Below are 21,054 nucleotides of genomic sequence, written 5' to 3'. Positions count from 1 at the left end.
GGCTGGTGGGGGAGAAAGGCTTCAGAAGAGAATTCATAAGGATTATGAGACTAATGGGAGTACCATATTTTTTTTTTTCATTAATAAGATACCTCCAAGAATAAAAAGTGGTAAGATTATTAATTGGTGACAAATATAATAAAATCTCTGCCCCAGTCCAGATGTATGAAAGGAACAGTTGTGCTTAATGCAGTTTGTAGGTGGAAACCAAGCATCTCTTTGGAGGATGTAGCAAAGCACTGGAGGCTTCTTTGGAAAGGATGCACCAAGTGTTGGGTGTAAGGGGAGTTTTCCCAATAAATAATAGCAAAAGTCAAAAAAAAAACCAAAAAAACCACCTTGACCCTGTGGGGTAAGTACAAATGTGGGTTTAATTCTGTTACTAGATCATTCATTACTGTAAAGTTTCCTTGGCTAAGCATTCAAATAAAATAAACACCATGCCCACAACTGGAATGCCTGTTCCTGGACCAAAAGCCCATGGAAGGAAGCTGAGAGGGGCCTCGTGGGCACCCTCAGGTGGTGAGGACTGGCCAGGTAGGGCTGGGCTGGAGGCTGGGGGGTTCTACATCCACCTCTCCATCCTTTCAGCTTCCCTCTAACCCAGGATGCTTCCCAGCATTACCCTTTGCCATTGTTTAGGCAATTGCTGGTGTTGTAGGGGTATTCCCAGCTCTGCAGAAAGCTGACTGTGGCAATCCACAAGAAGGGAAATGGCTTTATAAAGATCAACTGAAGTTCTTTATGGGCATCCCTTGGTGTCTCTGCACCTGACAGCTTGGCACAGTCATGTGGCTTGTGCTTTGTCTCCCACAGCTAGAAGATGACTTGTTCTAGGCTTCACTGAAGATCTAACAACCACTAAACATGGGATTAGCTGCCTGTGCTCTGGGGTAAGGAAGCAGGGATCTTGTCACAGTTTTGCTCAACCCCATACTTGTATCATTGGTTTCACTTTCTCTTTCACCAGCAGAATAACTGCTGTTGGAATGGTTCTCCCTGCTGCTCTCCAGAGATCCCCAAGCTGAAGGGATACCTCAAGGGTGCTTGACCTTCAGGCCTGTTTCTTCCTCCCTGCAGTGTAATTTTGTTCCAGAGGAGGTTTCCAAAGCCTGACCTGTTCCAATGCTTCTCTCTATAGCCCAGAGAACTTACAAACCACCAGAGCCCCATGGGACTTCAGGGTATGTTTCCATCTCCTGCCTCTTTCTGTCCCAAACTGCCTCTTCTCTGGGGGTGCCTGTTTGTTCCGTGGGCAAAAGAAAATTTTGCTGACCACATAAGATAAATTTGTCCTACATTGCATCACTTTCCTGACCACACCATTTGACGCAGATCCAAAGCACTGCCTTCCAGTCTCTGCAAACCTGCTCATGCCCTGGTGCCGCCGAGGCTGTTCTGTCCCCACTGGTTTCTTTAGCCCCCAGAAATAACGACAGGGAGCTTGTTCAGACGGTTACCCTGCTTTCTCCCACTCCTGGCCATGTTTCTCACTCAGTGGTGAGAGCCACGTGTGTGCCTTGTGTGCAGGGCTGCCCGCAGAGATCAGCTTTGGCATTATCCTGATCACTGGAGCAAGTTCAGACACCTGACAGACCCCCCTGTCAGTTTGTTGAGTGCTGGAAGGTAGGCAAAGAAGAGATAAGGAGCCCAGGAAAGACAGAACTGGGACCACAGAGACCTCTTCTGTGGTCTTATGGCAGGTGGCTTTGTTGCCTGACGTGGCTGGATGAATCAACGAGCTGGACTGTGGGAGTGTGAGCAGAGAGATTTTGAGGGAAAGATGTTTTGGGATTAATAAGAGAGTTGCTAAATGAGTGCTTCTTAGAAACATCCTTCCAAAGGATGCCAGGCTGGCAGGGATGCTCTGTGATCCACGATTAAGAAAAGAAGCTTCTCCTGGTTTTAATGGACTTAGCAGGGAGTAGCTTTGCACTTCTTTGTATATAAGCGTTGCTTAACAGCACTAGGAAGGGAGGAATATTTTGTTCTGGATCAGATGTCAGATATTTAGGCAATAGAGTATTGGCAGAAGACCTGAAAAATGGTCTTTGGCCAGCAACAAGCAATGTGAGATTAATCTGCCTAAAAAACATGATCTCATCTGTCTTTTTTGTCCCAGGGGAGGGAGCCCTGGCTGTAAGCCAGGCCTCAGGCTGAGCAGGACAGACCAGTGCAGGGTTTAGGCCAGAGTAAGGGAAGAGTGGGCTGTGTGGGGTGGTGGAAGAACAAGCTCCTCCCCTCCATTTCAGAGGCATCTCTTACTGTGTGACACTGTGACTGGCCAAGAAGCTGAGGATTTTCTTCCTCAGATTTCTTCCTTAGAGTTTCGGCCTTTTCTGGCTGGCAGAAGCTCTTTTTCTGAGGGTCACTGGGATCATAGAGGGAGCTGTGGTACAGTCCCAGCTGCTCCTGAGTGCCATCATTCCAGTGTTTCTCTGGGTGTTTCACTAGCTGGGAGAAAGGAGGTCCTCAGACACATCCTAAAACTCATCAGCTCCCCTGGCACAGTTTAGGGCTGGCTGTTTCCACCTGCTTTCAGATGTAGATTGTTTATGTTGTGCTCTAATCATGTAGAAGGAAAGGTAAAAGCAGTGTGAAAAGCTGCTATGTGAGCTCCCCTCTCCTGGCTGCCAAACCTGTGTCCTTTTTGGGAGGGAACCAGGAGTAGCTGCACATCTTCCATGTTTTTACAAGGGTGTGTAGTGACAGGACAAGGAGAAATGGCTTCAAACAGAAAGAGAGCATGTTTAGGTTTGATATTAGGAAGAAATTCTCCCCTGTGAGGGTGGTAAGGCCCTAACATGGGTTGCCCAGAGAAGCTGTGGCAACTGGAAGTGTTCAAGGCCAGGTTGGACTGGGCTCTGAGCAACCTGATCCAGTGGAAGATGTCCCTGCCCATGGCAGGGGGGTGGAACAAGATAATCTTTAAGGTCCCTTCCAACCCAAACCGTGATTCTGTGAAGATTAGAAAACTGAACAAAATCAATGCATTAAGCCTAGGGTAAGGAGATCATTTCTTAGGCAGGATTCAGACTTGGCCAGCTGTCCAACAGATTCTTTGAAGTAAAGTAACATGTTTGTCAACCAACCAATGTGCCATCATTTCCTATTTCCTCATAATTTTCCCTTTACCCCACATACCCTTTTCTCTACCTCAAACATTTTTGCCAGCTTCCCCTTACTTTTTTGTGTCTTTCCTCTCTCTCCTCATTTCTTCTCCATAAAATCAAAACATATCCAAGCTGGGGTAATTTTGGCCCCTTAGGGGTGAAGCTGCGGGGTCTCTTGGTAGCATACAACCAACCCAGAGTCAAGCACTCAGTTCCAGCAACCTCAAGGAGGGTGAGCCACCTTAGTCCTGTCTCAAAGGGTTTGTAAGGGCTGTGCAGTGGAATTGGAGGCATTTCCCAGATCTCTGATATACACATACCCCAAAAAAGCTGGGGAAAAGGGAGAATTCCTCTGAGTTGGATCAAAACAATCACAGCAGTCGCTTTTCCCACCCTCTTGCCCAATGCCTGCAGGACATGGGAGACCTGGCTGTTGTGCAGAAAGAAACTGAACAGTTCAGGGAGAGGTTGGGTCATGTTGGAGCAGAACCAGTGTTGGCTCCAGCCAGGAAAAACTGCAAACTGTTTGTAGCAGCCTCAGCAAGTGGCTTCAATATGTTCACAGCAGTGACAGGTGAGTGCCCCAGAGGGACCAGGGGGAGCAGCCACTCCCTCAGCCTCCTGTACCAGCAAAAGCTTGCACTGCCTCTCAGGTGCAGTGAGATTTGGTACAATCTGCAGTTTGCACGTTCCTCACAGCTCTGCTCTTCTGCTTGACATGTTTGTTTTGATAATCAGGTCCCTCACAGGAACTCCAAAGCATTGCTGTGGGTTTGTATTTAGGTTCAGTGCAGCAAGGATCGTGCCATCTGCTGTCAACCAGAGTGTCCTTTGTGCAGCTGTCATGGCTGTAACAGAACCCCTGCATTTAGTTTGGTTCATGTTAGCTGGAATGTGCAGGCATTAGAGCTCCAAAAGAGCATTCAACTCCCTCCTGTACAGATACCAGACTGAGACACGTGAGGTTTCAAACTCAATCTTTTTCTACGTTCAGGTGATTATATTTTGCAGGACTTTTGTTAGTTCACTGTGATATGTTAAATAAAACAAAGGATAAATGCAAGCACAAAATGCAGGAATATACACAGTGTGTGTAGTAACAAAATACATCAATCACAGGTTTCAGTCATGGAGTTAATAATGTCTGAATTTTCAATGTGTGCTTGAATTTGATTTCCATCTTTGCTGGAAGTAATATATTTTCTCAACTGACAGCCAGTGTTAGGGTGAATGAGAGAACAAAAATCCCTGGATGAGCAGGACCTTGTAGTTTTCACTTCTCTTTCAAATGACAATTGGTATTGCAAACTTGGTACATTTAGAATATATATCAATATATATTTGGGGTTGCCTTGGCCACTAAAGGAGTTTTTCCTCAGCTCTTATCCCTTCTTTCCCTCTGCTTTAGCTCCTCCCTGATGATGAAAAGGTACTGGATGAACTCCTACAGGACATCAAGGAGTTGATATATGTAAGGATCGGGTGGGTTGGACCTGTTATCAAGTTGTATCTGCTCAGGAAATTACTCTGTGTTAGCTGAGCCCCAGTGAGCATCTAAGTTCATCACAAGTGTGAACAAAACCACAGCAGCTCAAATCTTTTGTGCTGAAGCTCCAGTATACTCATGAGAAGTTCTGACTGCCCAGTGCCATAGTTCAGTGCATTAACCTCAGTAACACATTTGAGCACTATCTGACCAACAAACAGCTCACCAACATCAGTCACCAGACTGATGAATTATATTAATCCATAGAAATGCTTAGAACTGACACCAGTAAGTTTTCAGTTTATTTGCTGGCTACTCATTGTGACATATCTACGCACATGGACTCCTCACACTTCTCCTACCTGATTTACATCACCTTTCTGTCGCAACCAAAGGATGGTCCAACTTTTGGGGCACGTCAGACTTGCTGCTCTTCTTTCAGAGACTTAAAGCAGGCCCAGAACTGTGGCACTGCCCCCACAGCAGCCTTCCCTGAAAGAGATAAACCAAAGGGCACGTGAACTCCTGGGATTCCAGTACAAGGATAAGTGGGGAATGGAATGGACTGAACTTTGCAGTTCAGTCTTTCTGTCAGGGAAGCAGCAGATAATCAAGGACTGATCGGCATAACCTGTGCTGGCCTTTGCCAAAGCTGCAGTCTGACCCCTAGGTATGTGCTGGGAACCAAGAGCACTCAAGGGATAAACTCCAAGAAACTTGACTTGCAGTCACAGGTGAAAAGAATATCTGACATTTTGAATGTGATACAGTGCAAGGAACAGGCAGTGAAGATATGACACAGGGAAGTCATGTAATGTTCAGAGGGAGAGTGGGTGGCTTGTGATTATGTGGATAATTTATGGAAAAGAAAACAAAAGTAAAAGGAAAGGACAGATGTTTAAAATGTAAAATACAACATCACTTTGAAGATCATTAACCAGATAACACTGTCTCAGAGGGTAATACTTTTTTTTATATCTTATCACTTATGCCAAGTTATCTTCATCTAGATATTGAATTATCCTGATAATAAAGTATGTAAATAAATGTTTTCTTTGCTGATATAAACTTATCATCTCCCATGTAAGATAAGAAACAGTGTTGAGTAATTTGCAACTAACCTTCTCAACCTTTGCCTCTACAAGACCTTGACTCGTTCCTGATTTCAGAATCGTTTCATCTCTGATGGCTCTTTAATCATTTTATTTCATTTTTGCAGACTAAAACCAAACTGAACATGTGCTGTCAGGAACTGCTACTCATGTTCGCTAAGCTGCTTCTCATGCTGTCATCTTATTCTTTCACTCAGAATTATCCTGTTCTTTTCCCTACATTATCTTATCCATGCTGTATTTCAGCCTACAGAAGGAACTAAGACAGCAAAAGGAAATAAATAAATAAATATTTTTCATTATAAATAAAGAAGGAATGGGGTCAGAATTGGCCAGACACCAGCATGACAAAAAGTTAACAGCAGATTGTCATGGTGTGAGCACAGGGCTGAGCAGCACAGGGTGGATATCTGATCCAAAATTGCTTCAGCCAGTAAAGTCCAGAAAAAGAAATTTTAGCTTATTTTAATACAGACTTTGGGAACTGGGCCACGGGAAAGGTATTCTCCTGATCCATCCAAGGCAGCATGTTTTGAGTGGCTTGGATTCATTTTTGCATTGTAATGTAATGAATGGCCTCTCAGTAAAAAAAGACAAGGTATCCCTTCTCTTTACAGGGGCTCTTGGGTAAGAAACAGTGAAAATGAAAGAGATTATAAAGAATAGGTAGGAGACAATACTGAGAACATGGTAATTTTGTCCTGTAACGCAATGGCACTCAGTTACCTGAAGTGTTCATTATTTTCTGAGATCTAATTACCTGCTCTCAAGCAACATGTGCCAGAAATACAAAGGTTTTGATGACAAGGATGAGGGATGGAGAGAGAACAATGACATCTGAGATGTCAATGACTTCAGCCAGGAGATGTAAGAAAGGACTTATAGGAAATTTGTAAGGTTTGGTTGGAGGTCTTTGCTTGTATTCAGTCTTCCCTGATCACTGTATAAAGCCTTCATAGGGTACCTCCTTTGGGAGAATAAGGTCTTTCTTATTGGTCTGCACATCCCAACTTCACTACACTTCTTCCAGTGCGGAGGAGAAGTTAACTAGCTCTACCCCACAGCCATAAAGTGGGGAAGCCAAGCCATGCACCAAAATCACTGAAATATTAAATAAAAATTGTCATCACCATCATGTACTTAACATGTCAACTTTCCTACAGGACGTCACAGAGGCCAGGACCTCACCAGGATTTAAATGAAGTTCAAACATTGGCTATCAAGAGCGAGCACTTACATTTCAAGCATATTCCCCAACAAACAGGGAATATCCATCAGCGTGTGCCAGACAAGTGAATGAACAAGTAATTTACCAACTTGTCCAGGCACATCTGTGCTTACTGCATCACCTGGACCTTTGAAAAATGGGATTGTAACTGCAAAGCTGTTTTAAAAAGAATTCTATTAAGCCTTTATGCAATGAGGGAGCCAAATATTCCAAGACAAGAAGTCAGGGCTTCAAATTAAGCCCATTTTCTTTCAGCTTGAGTTTATTCAGTGTTTGCTAAATAGCTCCCTCTTAATCCTAAGTGTAGCCAGTTCCCATGTAGGCTGATCATCCCTCTTGGCATCCCCCACAGAATCCAGCTTTATTTTTGTTGGTTGAAAGAATTATAATTAAAGGTTGTATTTTCTTCCCCTGCAGGCCAGCTTAAGTTTTTGACAGCCTTGGTGAGAAGTATGGGAGATTGGTTATAAATGGTGCAGAAGCTGAAGTGAGGTCCTGGTATGCACAAAGCTGAGCTGCCTGCATTTTATCACCAGATTCCTTTGTGGCAGGCCCAGGTGGATGCAGTGATGAGCTTTATAGGCTCCAGCCACTTTCCATGGAGCTGAGTGACGATAAACCACATTTCCTGTAAGGACAGAGGTGTTCATTGGATCTGGGCTGGCCTGGCACAGAAAACTACACCTCCCTTTTGTGGAGTCCCTGGCACCGAAAACTGAAAGTGGGATAAACATGATCAACTGAAGTGTTAAAATGTTTGGTGACTGCCTTTCATCTGCTTTGATTTGGCAATATCTGTGGAAACAGTTGGTGGCTTTGGTATCATTCCTGGAACATCCCCGTCTCCCTCAGAACTGCCAAATGCTTTGGAAATCTTGACATTTAAAAAAAAAAAAAAAACAAACAACAAAATGAGTGATTCATTTACAGTCAGATTTCTGGGGGTATATTCCTCTTCATGGTGTGCTCCATTGTCTTTGATAAAATGTCATCCTGAAATAAATCATTTGCAGAGCATGTGCATAACATGCCTGTGGGAGATTTCCTTGCAAATGCCAGGTCTGCCCACAGCTACAGCCTTAGCAAAAACGCCTGGGTCAGGTTCCCAGCGTGTGGTGTTCTTAAATACGCTGGGTTTGCTGAGCTGGGGAGCAAAAGGGATCTTTGAGACAGGGGATCCCTGGCTCTGATGCACTAGAAGTCACTTTGTTTCTCCATTTGGGTTTTTTTTCCAGGGTGGTACCCAGAGAATTCTTTCAGATGATTCAGCAGTGGGTTCTCTCCATGAATAATGAGTTTCTTAACAAAAAAATTAAGTGCAGGTCTGCAACTGTTAAGGGTAAAGGCACTCTATCTAGTATTCAGCCTTTAATATCCTTCTGGCTGGAGCGCAGTTATGAGGAATGTTTGTTTCTCTTTCGATGCTTTCCTGTTTGAGTTGAGTTGTGGCTTTTGTCTGTCAGCCAAAGGACCAGAGGAGAACTCCTAAAAATAGCTGTAATGTCTCCTGTACAGTGCATTAACACAATTTTGTTTCACCTTTAACAAGCGTTTTTCTCTGGAATAACACTGATATTTCCTGCTCAGAGAGCTGTTGTGCCTGCTGGCTCTCTCTGGTTTTACTTCTTTCTCCCAGGGTTCTTCTAGATGGTGTGGTGTGTGATTTTTGGTTTGTGATTTGGCTGAATTCTGGACATGAGAATGCACCATGTGGTCGATCAGCAGCACATGATCCTAAATAAGAACTGGGAGAAGGATAGTAGGAAAAGATGTGTTTGTAATGAATATGGATATTCAAATGGTAAAAACAGGGCAGGGTTTCATTTCAGGTAGGTGCTGGTTCTGCTCTGTGGTAAGGTTCTCCTTCATCCAATATCTGATGGCTTAATTTTGGGTTTCCTTTCATTCTGAATAGCTTGGGCTATTTGTGAGGTGCTCATGATAGTTTTCTGCAGGAGTTCTAATTTTTCAGGTCCTGTCAGCACCTGCAGGGTGCTGTGTGAATGCAGCTGAGCTCTTCCAGGGCCTGCCAGTCCCCTGGAGTGTGGCAGGAACAGCCACACAACGTTGTTCCTCAGTGTGAGGAACACAATGAAGGTACACCCAAGTGTCTCCACACAGAATCACACCAAGGTTTGTGTTTGGTCATGACTTCTTCCATGCCTAAGCAGGCTTGGCCATTCTGAATTGCATTCCCTCACACTTGTTTTGTCTGTGAGCTTGAATTATCCAGGGAAAACCCATCTCATTAGCCTTTGCTAATAGAATTGACTGTGCTCTGTATTTATCCTCACACAATGAAGATCAGCATCTCACACTTTGCTAGCAAACACTGAATTTTAAAATTAATTAAATTTGCAGGGTTTACATAGATGAGCCATGAAATCCTTCACAGATCTTTTAAAAATGCCCTTCTTTGAAACCATAAACGTGTTTTGTAGAGTCAGTCAATCCCACCGGACACCTCAGCTCTCTAAATCTTTCCTTTGGGTATCCTGCCAGCAGCTCTTTAGATTTCAGGTTTTAGCATTAACTTTCCTTCTGCGTTTCAGAAAAACAGAGGTCCGTGCTCAGAATGCAGAGGAAAGATCTGAAGGTCTTGAAGAGAAGCTGGAAGCAGCTCTGCAGAGAACCAAAGAGCTAGAGTGTGATCTGCAGAAAGATGGGGAAGTCATCCCAGAAGCAACACACAAAGAAAGGCAAGGTCAGGAGAATCAATATTCTGAACCCCGTCACAGACTCAGAGATGAAGCCCTGCTTGAGGGCACCTCATTCACCTCCCGTTTAGTGCAGAACCCTCCCCTCCTGGGCATGTCCTAGGGTTTTGCCTTGACTCTTTGTCAGAGGTCAAGCAAGGAGGCTTTTAACATGACTCTTGATCAGGGCAGAAAAGAACTGCTGAATGTGGTCTGGTTTTGAGAGAAGCTAATTTTGTTTGATTTTGATATACAACACAGGGTCTACGTCTAGGAGAACACGTAACTGGCAGCATCTGCTTTGTAGGTGAGTGTTCCCTGTTACAGCCAAGAGGATTTGTTTAGGATCACTGATTTTGGAGAAGAAAACAAACAATGTTCCAGGTCCCTTCACTCTCAGAGGCCACAGACCTTTTGTGTTTACAGCACAGGACACTCTTGCTCCCTCCAAGAGGTATTTGAACACTGCTGACCCACTGATCTTGCCCATACGGTGTGGCAGTGAGTTCCTCAGGTCAAAAGTTTGTTGTGGGTGAAAGCACTTCCTTGTGTCTTTTCTCAGCTAGATCCACAAGATATAAAATGTGGAGAAAAAATGGGAATTAAAATTTCTTCCCTTATTCCTCCAGCATATCCTGTCTCTTTGACATCAAAGGCTGAGGAAAGGCTAATTTGTTTGTTAAAGATGTGATACCTTGGGCACATTTTAACTCTGTGGTATTTTTAATGGCTTTGGTTTGTTTCTCTTATTTCTCTTTCAGAAAGAGGTTTCCAAGAAAGCAACTCAGAAGTCAAGGCCTGCCCAAGTCCTAAAGCTTCTACCTCTGGCCAGCCCAAGGGAACCAGAAAAAGCAAATACTGAGGAACAGCAATGCCTGGGTAATGTCCTAGTGCCCATTTACTGTAGTGTTTCACCTCTGATCCACTGCCTTTACTCCTTACCTACTACCCCAGCACCTCTGTGCCATCTCAGCATTTATGCTGTTCTTCTACTTGCCTTCATCACTTCCATATCTGTCTTGTCCTCTGCGTCCTCCCACATTTCTCATATCTATGCAGTCATCCCTGTAATACAATTGCTACCTCAACTTTCTCCTCCCCACATCTCTCTTGCCTGTGCCCCTTCTGTTTGTGCTCATCAATCACTTCTTGCTGCTTTATCTGCTTCTGCCTCATCCCTGCTGGACCATGCAAGTAAGTTGTTTGCACCTCTTTCCTCTCCTATCAAGATTTCTTTTCCATCAGTGCCAGCATAGCCTGGTTGTCCATCTGGTAATGAGTACCTCCTTCACCTTCTGGATTTCAGATGATCCAAATACCAGCTGCCTGACAGGTTAGGAAGAAAATGCACAAAAATCGGGATGACTCTGCAATTTGACCCATTCTCAGCTTGGAAGAGCAGGCAGTGAAACTGTCAGGAATCACATCAGCTCAGACAATCCTTGCCAACTCCCTCAGAGTAAATTCTCTGTTGGAAACATATCACTAACCCTTAAGTACATTTTTAAATGATGTTCTGCAAGTTTTTTGAACATAGTATCTCCTGAAGGTAAAATGACAAGTTTCTGCTGGCTCTGTGTATGTAAAAGAGAGAAGATCCTGCTGGAACAAGACACACTTTTTGGAACTGAGGATGCTCTTAGCTATAATTTGCCTTTCCGTAACTGCAGAAAAGTTAAATGTTTGAAAAAAGCTATGCCTGGCTTCTGCAGATACAAGTGCCAGCAGGGTAATCCATGTGCCCTGACAAAGTACTGCGTGTGGCTTGACACTCAGTTCTCGGGCTAAGTGTGGTTCCTTTGAGACATTATCTGTAAAGCTGTTGGTCTTTGATGTGCTAAGAATCTTGGTCTGGACGGATCATTTTACATGGAGTTAGAAAAGCAGCCAGAGAAGTGTTCAGAGAAAGGATCAGCTGCAGCTCACTCTGTGTAGGATTATACCCTTTTGCCCGAGCACGCCCAGCATGAGAAATAACCAGAACCAGCTTTAGAGGAGTAACTGCACAACTCATGTTCCCCTAGTAGAAGACGACAGAGCTGTTTGACTTCCCAGAGCTAGTTTTCCATGAGCAGATCACTACTGAGATCTACTACAGGTACAGGAATCATCCTGCCACTGGCAGAGGGATGTAGATGTGAGGTTACACCTGGAGCTCAGCTGCTTGTGTGATCACCAAGAAATTCACAGGTGAATTTTTCCCACTTCCCAGCCACTTGTAAGAGGGCTGGTTGGCCAGGTGTCCTTGCTGTAAAAAGGCTGGCAAATACTTGTAGAATGAGTATTATGGGAGCTGAGAGTGTTACCAGCAGGCAAAGAGCTGTGGGTAAGGGAAAATTCAAGAGTGAGCAACTGGCTGGGTAACCCACGCTAGGCAAATGCATGATGGCAATAATTTGGGAGAAAGGCCACAGAGTGCTATCTTGGCCTATACCAGCAGCAGCACATTGGTGCTGGGAATGGCTGTGTAGGGAGGTCTGCTTTGAGGGCAGGTCCAGTAAAAAGGCAGGAGTAGAGCTGACACCCACCAAAGGGCATCAGGATCAGACAAACAGAGTGCAGGGGTATTTCATTTGACAGTGCTCCAGATCTTTGCCAAGGGGAAGGACTGCAATATCTTTAGGTCCCTGGTCATTTCTAATGGCTTTGGTCAGGAAAGATATATCAGAGTTTTGAGGCTTGTAGGAGTATTGAAAACTCCGTCCATTCTCTGTGCCTGTGTCTCTCAGGCTGCTGCACCAGGCAGAAGTGTTGCAGTTCCCAGGGCTCTCAGTTGGCTCTTCCCAGTGGTGCCGGATTCCCCCTTGTCAGCTCAGTGGGTGTTGGTTAAAGGGGTCACCTGAACGTTTTTAGGTGCCCACGAGCTCAGACGCTGTCCTGCCTCTCCACCCTGTGGAAGCAAGCAGCAGCACAGCCTGCCTTTCCTCTGCAGGAAGGGTAGGGAAGCACCAGCCAGGCAGGGAAGCACCAGCCTCAAAGGCTGCCCTTTCCTCCTTTTACTTTTCCTCCTACTTTAAAGTTAGGACTAAACATCTTGTTTGCCCGTGTGTGGATGTATTTCCGTGTGGATGGTGACTGAAATCCCAAATCCAGGAACAGCACCACAGACCCAGCTCGTTCCCAGCTCGCTCCCTCGTCACAGGACCACCAGGCTGGTGGCACCCACCATCCTGCCTGAGTGCTGAGCCCCTTCCTGTTCCCCCATGGATTGCCAGGCTCCCACTCCCACCCGCCCAGCTGTTCAGTTTGGGGCTGGGGAGCATTTAAGTACATAGGGGACAATCTGTCCTTTGTGCCAAGGTGATGGGACAAGATGGATCAGACCCTGGGGGCCAGGCTCTAAGGTGTCAGGAGGCATCTGACCCTGTGATGGGGAACAGATGACACCCCACTTCCCCCACCCCCTGCTCACACATCTCCAGGCCTGCTCCTTATTTTTAACTTTCCAAAACAAGTAGAGGCTTTTTCCATGTACAATCCACTTTATATTGCAGGCCTGGGCTGCCTCCCCTCCTGCCTCCAGACCAGGACCTGAGGGTGGGCTGCTAATAAGCCAACCTTCTTGCTCCTGTCTGAGCAGGACTGACCAGGAGAAGTGCGGGAGCCATTTGTGGGACAGCTCTCAGAGCATGGGGGAGTCCTTCTTGTCTTTCAGGCTTTCTGGGAGCTTTGTGGTGTCTGCGAGGAGGCTGCTCACGGCTGCAGGGCTGTGGGCAGCTGGAGAGCCCAGGTTCATGGCATCCAGAGGGAAGGGCAAGATGAAAGCAGCGGGTTTCTCTGCAGTGAGGGAGTGCAGTGCATGGAGGTAACGGAGCTGAGCAGCGGCAGGGGCGCTGGACAGGATCTCAGCTGCCATCCGCAGGGACTCGGAAGCTGCCTTTTCCCCCTCTGCAGCGATCACCTGCCAAGCAGGGGAAGAAAGGAGGTTTCTGTGAGACTGGGAGGGAGGTGGTACAGACTTTTACAGAGGGAGGTTGCCATAATGAAATTCCCAGAGCCAGTGTGATTATAACATTCCTGCTCTTTGAAGATCACAGCATGTACTAGACCTGTTGATGCTGCCAAAAGTTTGGAAGCTCACGTCTAACGTGTGTTCACTGGGCCCATTGGAGCCTCACACTTGGGCTCCCCTTGCTAGACCCAGCTCTTGAACAGGAATTAAAGGAATTGTATCTTTCCAGAGCCATGTGCTTGTGTGGCACGTCCCAGGGACCTCAAACCAGGGCTGGGAAAGGAAGGAGGAATGCTTTGGAAGGAGATGAGAAGTATTCAGAGCTGGCATACCCGCACTTTGGCCTGTCTCTGGGCCTCTGCTTCCACAGCCAGGGACTGCCGGAGCTCAGCAGGCAGCTGCACGTTGTTGCTGTGGCAGGAAAGGACAGGGATTAGCTGCGCTCTTGGCTCTCCTAGCAGCACTGGACAGTCAATCTGAAGCTTGGAATGGGCTCATCAGTCAGTCTCTGCAGAGCATTCGTTTATGTTCTTTGCTCCCTGGGTGTTCCTCTTTGCGTGCCTGACTTGAGCCTTCTACCTCCATTCCCATCCTTCTCTTTGAGCCTGGTTTTGTAGTGACCAAGACTTCATGATCACAGAGAGACATCTCCCTGTACCTCTGAGGCTCAAAGTTAAGACTCACTCTCTGAGACAGCAAAGACTCCACTGGGAGACTACTCTCAAGACAGGCACAGGAATGTTCTGTTCACAGATTTATTCGTTCACTGCTTGGCTCTCTGTTCCATGTCCCTGCACACAATGAGTGAGTCCCACCTTTGTGCACGGACTTCTGAGTGATGAGCCCATCCCTCTCAAAGGCCCTGGGGCCTTTGATCTAGAGTGGGACACGGAGGGTTCCGTGCCTGCTGCACCTCGGGGGCTACCAGAATTGGGTGCAAACTCTGCCTGCAGCAGCAGTGAAATGGTGATGAGATCCCAGGTAAAGATCCTGCCCCGGCTGTCAGTGCAGGAGCAAGAACAGTCTGACACATGGAAGTTTTACATGAGGCTGAAAGGGGCAGGGAAAATAGGAAGGTGAGAGGCGAGGCTCTACCTTCTGCAGAATAGCTACAGGGAGAGAGACAGAGGCAAAGCAGGAAGAGGAGAAGGCAGCAGTGAGTAGGATGGGTTCTTGCAAAGGGCCAGAGAATTCTCTTCTATCAGCATTTCCTACCTACATTTCTACTCTCTCCACTTTGATCCCCCAGCAGCCCGTAACTGCATCCAAAGCCACCTGTGAAGAGGAATATTTTTAGAGCATGGGGAGAACAGCAGCCCTGGCCTAGGCTCCTTACAGGGAGTAAGACAAGGTAGGGGCATTAATTGCAGGACTGTGAGGCAGATTTATCAGGTGTTGTATGCTGCTGTGCAAGACCCCTCAGAAATTAAATTACTGCCCTCACTTCCAATTTGTGTTTACCCCGGGGGTGGGTAGGATGATTTAACTGAAATCCACAGTCATTCCAAGTCTGGAATCCTTCTTCAAACCAGTGTCTGTGACTCTGAGGGACTGACCACCTGAGTCAGCTTCTTTGTGGAGCCTCAATTCCCCCCTCGCTCTGCTGTCCCCCTGCCCATGGAAGCACCTTGATCTCCTGGCTGATGTTTTTCCTCTCCAACAGAAGCTCAGAGAAGGCTTGATGTGCCAGGAGGCGCTTTGTGGTGGTCTGCACCAGCAGCTGGATGGCACTGGAGATGCTGGTCAGGGTGGTGAGGAGAAGAGAGGCATTCTCCAACCGGTAGTAGCAGACAGCATCTATCTCCAAAGTAACCATGTCTTTGGTCACCACCTAAGAAGAAGACACTGGGGGAGATGGAGCTGGTTCTGGCAATTCTAAGGCAGCACAGGAAAGCACACAATTTAGAGAATGATGAGGACTAACTGGAGGGTTAAGTCATCGCAGCTTCCACCTCTGATACTGACTGATCTTGGGCAAACCATCTCTGGATCTCAGAGATTACTTTGAGATGGTTTTTTCAAACTTTTCTTTGCAAGGATGAAGTTGGAAGCATAAAATCTAATGTTAAAGAGATACCAAAATTAATATAGAAAGGAGTAGCAGCCATACCTGATGGAAGGGGATCTCTAGGGTTTTGAGGCGGAGGTCTATCTTGTGATATGTGTCCAGACAGGGAAGGAAAAAGAAAAGGCCTGTGGGAGGAAGAGAAAGGTAGCTGATGATCATCAGAACCACAGAAATTACCTCTCCTGCTCTGGAAAACAGGGGAGGGTTTGGCATGCAGAACTACAATGGAATGGTAATATTTAGACTCAAATTCTGAGGCTGCTTCTGTGATGGGGAAAAACCCCTGAAAGGAAGGGAACAAAAACATCCTGTCTCCTGTCTGGCCATGTGTGCTTGGAGGGCACCAGCATGTGAGCTTTGGTAGAGCATGAAAAAGAGGAGCAACGTGGCTGGGGGGAGCTGAGTAAACACCTTACCAGGTCCTTTGGCTCTGCCAGGAAGGAGATGCCCAAGTCTGAAAACAATGGCTCTCTCATACTCCCGCACTACCTGCAGACAGAAACAAAAGGGAGGCTGGAGAGGAAGAAGTAGGACTGGGAAAAGCAGCTTCAGAGGCATGAGAGGAAGTCTGTTCTGGAAAAGCCCTGCAAAGGGAGGGTTTCAGCAGGTATGAACTAGGGGTATCACTTGTCACTGAGTCCCTTTGCCCAGCACTGCTAGCTGACCTTGTGTGTGATCATCCCTGCGACAGCCCAAGAACTGGTGAGAGCAGCCCATGCTAGACCCACCCAAGGTTTCGCAGGATGAGGCCAGCATCTTGCTTCCTTAAATTAAAGGAAATTAAAATTTTGCACATTGGTTGTTTCCCTCCATGGGAACCATGTGTGTGTGTATGTGCTCATGGGTGTGTAAGGGCTGAGCCATAATACTGAAATTCTTGTTGATAACAAGATGCACGTGAAATTTCCTGAGAAGTGGGAATCAAAATTTGCCTACTTGTAACCATGCCATAAATCTAACCAAAAATTAGAGGAAGAGGGAAAAACTGCTATTAGCTGTGAGATCAATCTCTCTTAAAAGTTTTAATTCAAAGCCCATTTACCTAGCTAGTGCAATGCAGCCCTCTCTGGCCTGAGTAGGCTGAGGATTATATTTGAAAGTTAATAGACTTGCAATTTGTTTTAAAAAAGAGAAACCTAAGCCCCTGTCTGCTGATACTGCAGCAGGAGTATTTGATAGGCAGTGGTTGGACCCCTGTGCAGCCTTGTGCTGTAGCAACATGTGATAAAATATAAACTAAAATTAATAATGAGTTGAAGAGGTGTAAATAGGGCCTTAGACCAAAAAAGCTTTATGTTCATGTCCGACTAATGCTCAGTCAGTGTGTGACATCCACATCAGACACCAGATACTGCGAGAGGCTCCATGGCTATTCTCACCTTCATGCAGAACCAGACAGAAATGGGGAAGGTCATTATGATGAACAGGAAAGACAAGATGGTCAGAAGCCACTCACAGATGCCCAGACCTGGAGACTTTACACCTAGGGAGAAATCCAACATGACTGTGTTAGGAGAGGACTGTTCCCAAAATACTGATACCTGACAAGTGCCTGCACACATAAGCTTCAGTGTTGTGGACTTGGTGGATGTGAATAACTTGTCACTCTCTGGAGGCGAGTTAAGGAACACTCCCTGCTCCAGGAGCTGTGAGGATGGAGGGGCAGATTTTGTCTCTGCTTTACTGACAAAAATTGAACCATGCTTCTCCACAGTTGCTTGACTAGAAAGCAGCCTTTCTCTTGAAGAGCTGGGGCTACCAAGCAGTGTTGAAAGGTTTGGAATGGCTGAGCTGGGAATCCTGAAACTAGTCTGGAAAGATGAGCTAAAGGTAATGAGGAAGATTGTAAATAAGAAAGAGCTTTCAACACGCACAGACTGAAGTGCCCCTCCCTATCAGGGTATTTCATGTTGTTTTGGACTATGGTTTTAGTTGCATCTCATCTCCCTAATGCAGCGGGATAAAACCACTGGTGCCACTGAACTCTCCCTGTGCTCTACAGCAGTGACACTGAGGTGCTGGGGCCTGACTGGGGTCAGCTCCAGATGAATACTACCTGCTACATCTCCCTAAAGGGAGAGCGGGTCATCTTGCTTTGGCTGTCCTTTGTTGTGCTCCTGTATGAAGTAAAATTCAGCAGGTGTGGCATGAAAATCGATATATTACTCCTAGATGTACTAAAAGCCAGAGAGTGGGCCATGATTTCCAGCAATGAAGTTGGCATCCCTCCCATTTTGTATCCCTGCTAGCCCTTCCATCCTCACATCTCTGCCTTTGGAGGTCTCTGCAGAACCACCAAGTCCTGAGAGAAGTTCAGATCCCAAGAACCTACACAATCACTAGAGCTCCACAGCACCACTCACTAGTTGTGATTCCTGTAACTGAGGCAGAAAGAGGTGGTTGTGAAAAACTAGTTCTCAGAGAGTCAGGAGCAAGTCTGAGTCTTTGTGTCACTCTAGGGCAGCAGAGCTGCTGGCATGGAAGTGCACAAGTGATGCTGGCTCCTGTAACACACATCTGCCATGCCCTGATGATGCTGGGTCCAAAGAGTCCCAGACACCTTGCCAAAAGATTCACGATGCTCCCTTCTATCGTGGCTGGGAATCTGCCTAACAAGCACGTGGAGAGGAACTGCTCTTAAAGATTATCCAGAAGGGGAGCTGCAAGTGTGGACCTTAAGGGTAGTTCTTCCCTGTAGTGAGGTCTTTTGGGCTGTGAACTGGCATTAAGGCTAATGCTGTCTACCTAAAGAAGGGCAAGTGAGAAAAGGAAGAGAACAGAGCTGAGAGGTTGGCTGGAGTCTCCCACATTCTGTCCTGAGGATAACCACATCTGTGATGACACCATGCAGAGAGCAGTCATACCGTGACCCACGCAGCATCAAAGATCCCACAGTTTTCCAAGCCCTTCCCTTCTTATAAGCCATACCTTCCTCCTGCTGCTCACTGTCCAGCAATGCCATTGCCTCCATTTCTTCCTCAGACACCACCTCATCCACGTCCACCACCGTGGAGGTGTGCACTCTGCCATCAGTGCCCGTAGTGCTCTTGGTCTCCTTCGCTTTCTCCTGCTTTACGTTTCCCCTTCCTTTGCCGCCTTCTCTGCTGCTCTCCCTCTTCTCCCGTTTGCTCTGTGTACCCAGGGACTCCCTACGTTTTCTATGAGACTCCCTGGAAGAGCTCCGAGCCCTCTTATCCATCCTCATCTGTGCCAAGGAGCCCACAGCTGCCTGTGGGAGCAGAATTTATTGCTGCAGGCAGGGGAGGAGAGAAGGGGAGGTGTCACATCAGGGAGGCTCGTTTCAAGTTCATCAGGGGCTTGTCAGCCGCAATGGACAGTGAAGTGAGCAAGTGTTTCCAGCCGCTCAGCTCTCATCACACTCTGCTGTGGAGATGGGAAGGAAGGTTAGGCCTGGACATGGTGGACTCCAGGAGGACATTCTGCTTGCATCTTGCTTTTGGGAATAAAATACAATTAGAAGCACTCAGATGGTTTTAGTAGATGGTTTCTGCAAAGCTGTTGAAAAGCAATCAAAAAGTAACTGTCAGGCATGCGGCCCCAAAGACCTCAAATGGTGAGAGTGGCCCAGAATTGACACCAGGGTGAAAAACCTTTGCTGGTGAGCCCAGTGGCTTACTCAGGAGTGTTTGGGGTGGGTGTTGCAGTGAATGTCTGGGTGAACAGCATCTCACACTGCTCTGCTCTCCAGAAGCCCTTTGGAGGGACACTGGCAGCAAACCCCTTCTCTCCAGGATCACCTCACATTCTAGCAGGGTGAGAAATTAACTGGTCCAGTTCAGCCATGAACTTTCCTGAAAGAATGCAAAGCATGGTGGCCATTCCTGGGATAGAGCTGTTGAATCTAGATTGCCAAAAGAGTTTGGGCCTAAATGCCTTCCTAGTTTTCCACAGAAGGAGCGTGGTAGAGCAAACATAGGAGCCTTCTCTTTTCATGCTGCTGAGCCTACATCTGCAGAAACCTCCGGAAGAAGGTTTAAAACATGTTTGAAGTGTTTAAAAGACTTCTGAAGTGTTTTAAAGTCACTGACTGTATTAAAGAAACCAGCACCTGGCTAGAAATCATACTACAGGCAAGACATAGCTGGGACATAAGGCAGGGCAGTGCTGAGCTTGGGGATTCCCGGTCTGTAGTGTGGAGGAGTAACTGGAGGGAGCTGGGAAGCTGGCTGGGGATGTGCTGCTCTTGTTTTTTCACAGATTCCTGTTTTATTGGAGACTTGTCAGCCCACGGGGAGCCAGGATATTGCAGGCAGGGAGGGCAGGAGCACCAGCTGCCTTTCTCTGTTCTGACATACTGGGTGCCTTGTCAGCAGGTCACCAGGGAAGTGATGGATGGAGAGGGCTAAAGGCAGGAGAAAAGTCAGGTGTAAATGGGGTGTAATTAATAAATTTAAGCAGTGTATATACTTTCGAAGTGCTACAGAAACCTTTTGCACTTGGTGTTTATCACTTGTTTATCACATGGGACTGGGGGAGATGGTCTCCAGCTGATGAAAGGGCATGTGGTGTTTTAAACAGCAGCTCAGGTCTGGTTTTGGATTCCTGTTGGCATCTTGTCAAAAGCACCGTGGCATATTTAACACCTCCAAACCTGCAACTTGCTGGTTTTGTCTTGTGGTTTTATTCCACCAGTGGGTCCTGACTCCACCATCCCTGGGGGATGTTTTTGGCTGTTCCTTTGGAACAGGGGGTATGCTCTGGGAGGACATGCTGACAGGTTTGCAACCTTTGCTGTCCCAAAATCTGCAACCACAGCTCCTGTTTTATTCTGAAATGTATTCCTGTGTGGAAATCAGCTGTGCTGTTGAAAGGGTTTCTTAGAAGTCTGTGAGCCCTTAGGAAACAGCCATTGCACCACACTTTACCACGCCCTGTGGCCTTGGGAAAGTCACTCAATGTCTCCACTATGGATTTTCCACTCAGAGGGGACTGAAAAATACAAGACTCCTCTTAATAACAGTGTTTGGGTTTAAATATTATCACTTTGAAGGAACTAGTCCTGTTTTGTGTGTGGCTCTTTCACAATGTGCTTTTTGCATCTCCACTATGGATTTTGCTCTCAGATGAGACAAAAAATACAAGACTCCTTACAATACAAAACTCCTCTTACAAAATACAAGACTCCTTTGAATAACAGTGGGACACTGAGGTGCTGGAATGAGTCCAGTGAAGGGCAGTGGAGCTGGGGAAGGGTCTGGAGCACCAGTCTGATGAGGAGCAGCTGAGGGAGCTGGGGGGGCTCAACCTGGGGAAAAGAAGGCTCAGGGGGGACCTTTTAAATCTCTACAACCACCTGAAAAGAGGTTGTAGCCAGGCAGGGGTTAGTGCTTTCCCCCAGGCAACCAGGGATAGGACAAAGGGACATAGCCCTAAGCTTG

The 21,054-nt window shown here is 46.6% G+C and overlaps 1 protein-coding gene across 1 annotated transcript; it reads right to left on the bottom strand.

Moving 5' to 3' along the window:
* Positions 1-13,257: 13,257 nt before the first annotated feature.
* NPHS2 (NPHS2 stomatin family member, podocin) lies at positions 13,258-19,030 on the bottom strand. The gene is made up of 8 exons (XM_050307539.1): positions 18,584-19,030; positions 17,035-17,138; positions 16,072-16,144; positions 15,698-15,780; positions 15,215-15,418; positions 14,807-14,862; positions 13,920-13,998; positions 13,258-13,536 (listed from the first exon to the last, which is right to left on the bottom strand). Exons 1-8 carry the CDS (start codon positions 18,858-18,860, stop codon positions 13,258-13,260), a joined length of 1,155 nt encoding a protein of 384 aa, XP_050163496.1. The 5' UTR covers positions 18,861-19,030.
* Between the last annotated feature and the right edge of the window lie 2,024 nt (positions 19,031-21,054).

This window comes from Myiozetetes cayanensis, unplaced genomic scaffold (genome assembly GCF_022539395.1).
Source record: "Myiozetetes cayanensis isolate MyiCay16 unplaced genomic scaffold, myiCay2020 scf12, whole genome shotgun sequence".
In the NCBI taxonomy this organism is placed as follows: Eukaryota; Metazoa; Chordata; class Aves; order Passeriformes; family Tyrannidae; genus Myiozetetes; species Myiozetetes cayanensis.
The sequence above is the reverse complement of the archived record's forward strand: the minus strand, read 5'-3'. Positions and strand labels throughout refer to the sequence as shown.

Bases quoted from the DNA above. Each gene is read 5' to 3' on its own strand.
- NPHS2 (XM_050307539.1), bottom strand. From the start codon at position 18,860: ATGAGGATGGATAAGAGGGCTCGGAGCTCTTCCAGGGAGTCTCATAGA. The intron at 15,419-15,697 runs GTATGGCTGCTA...TCTTCTTCTTAG, and splicing joins TAGAGATCCCCTTCCATCAG to GTGGTGACCAAAGACATGGT. The intron at 13,999-14,806 runs GTAGGTAGGAAA...TTCCTGCCACAG, and splicing joins AAAGTGGAGAGAGTAGAAAT to CAACAACGTGCAGCTGCCTG.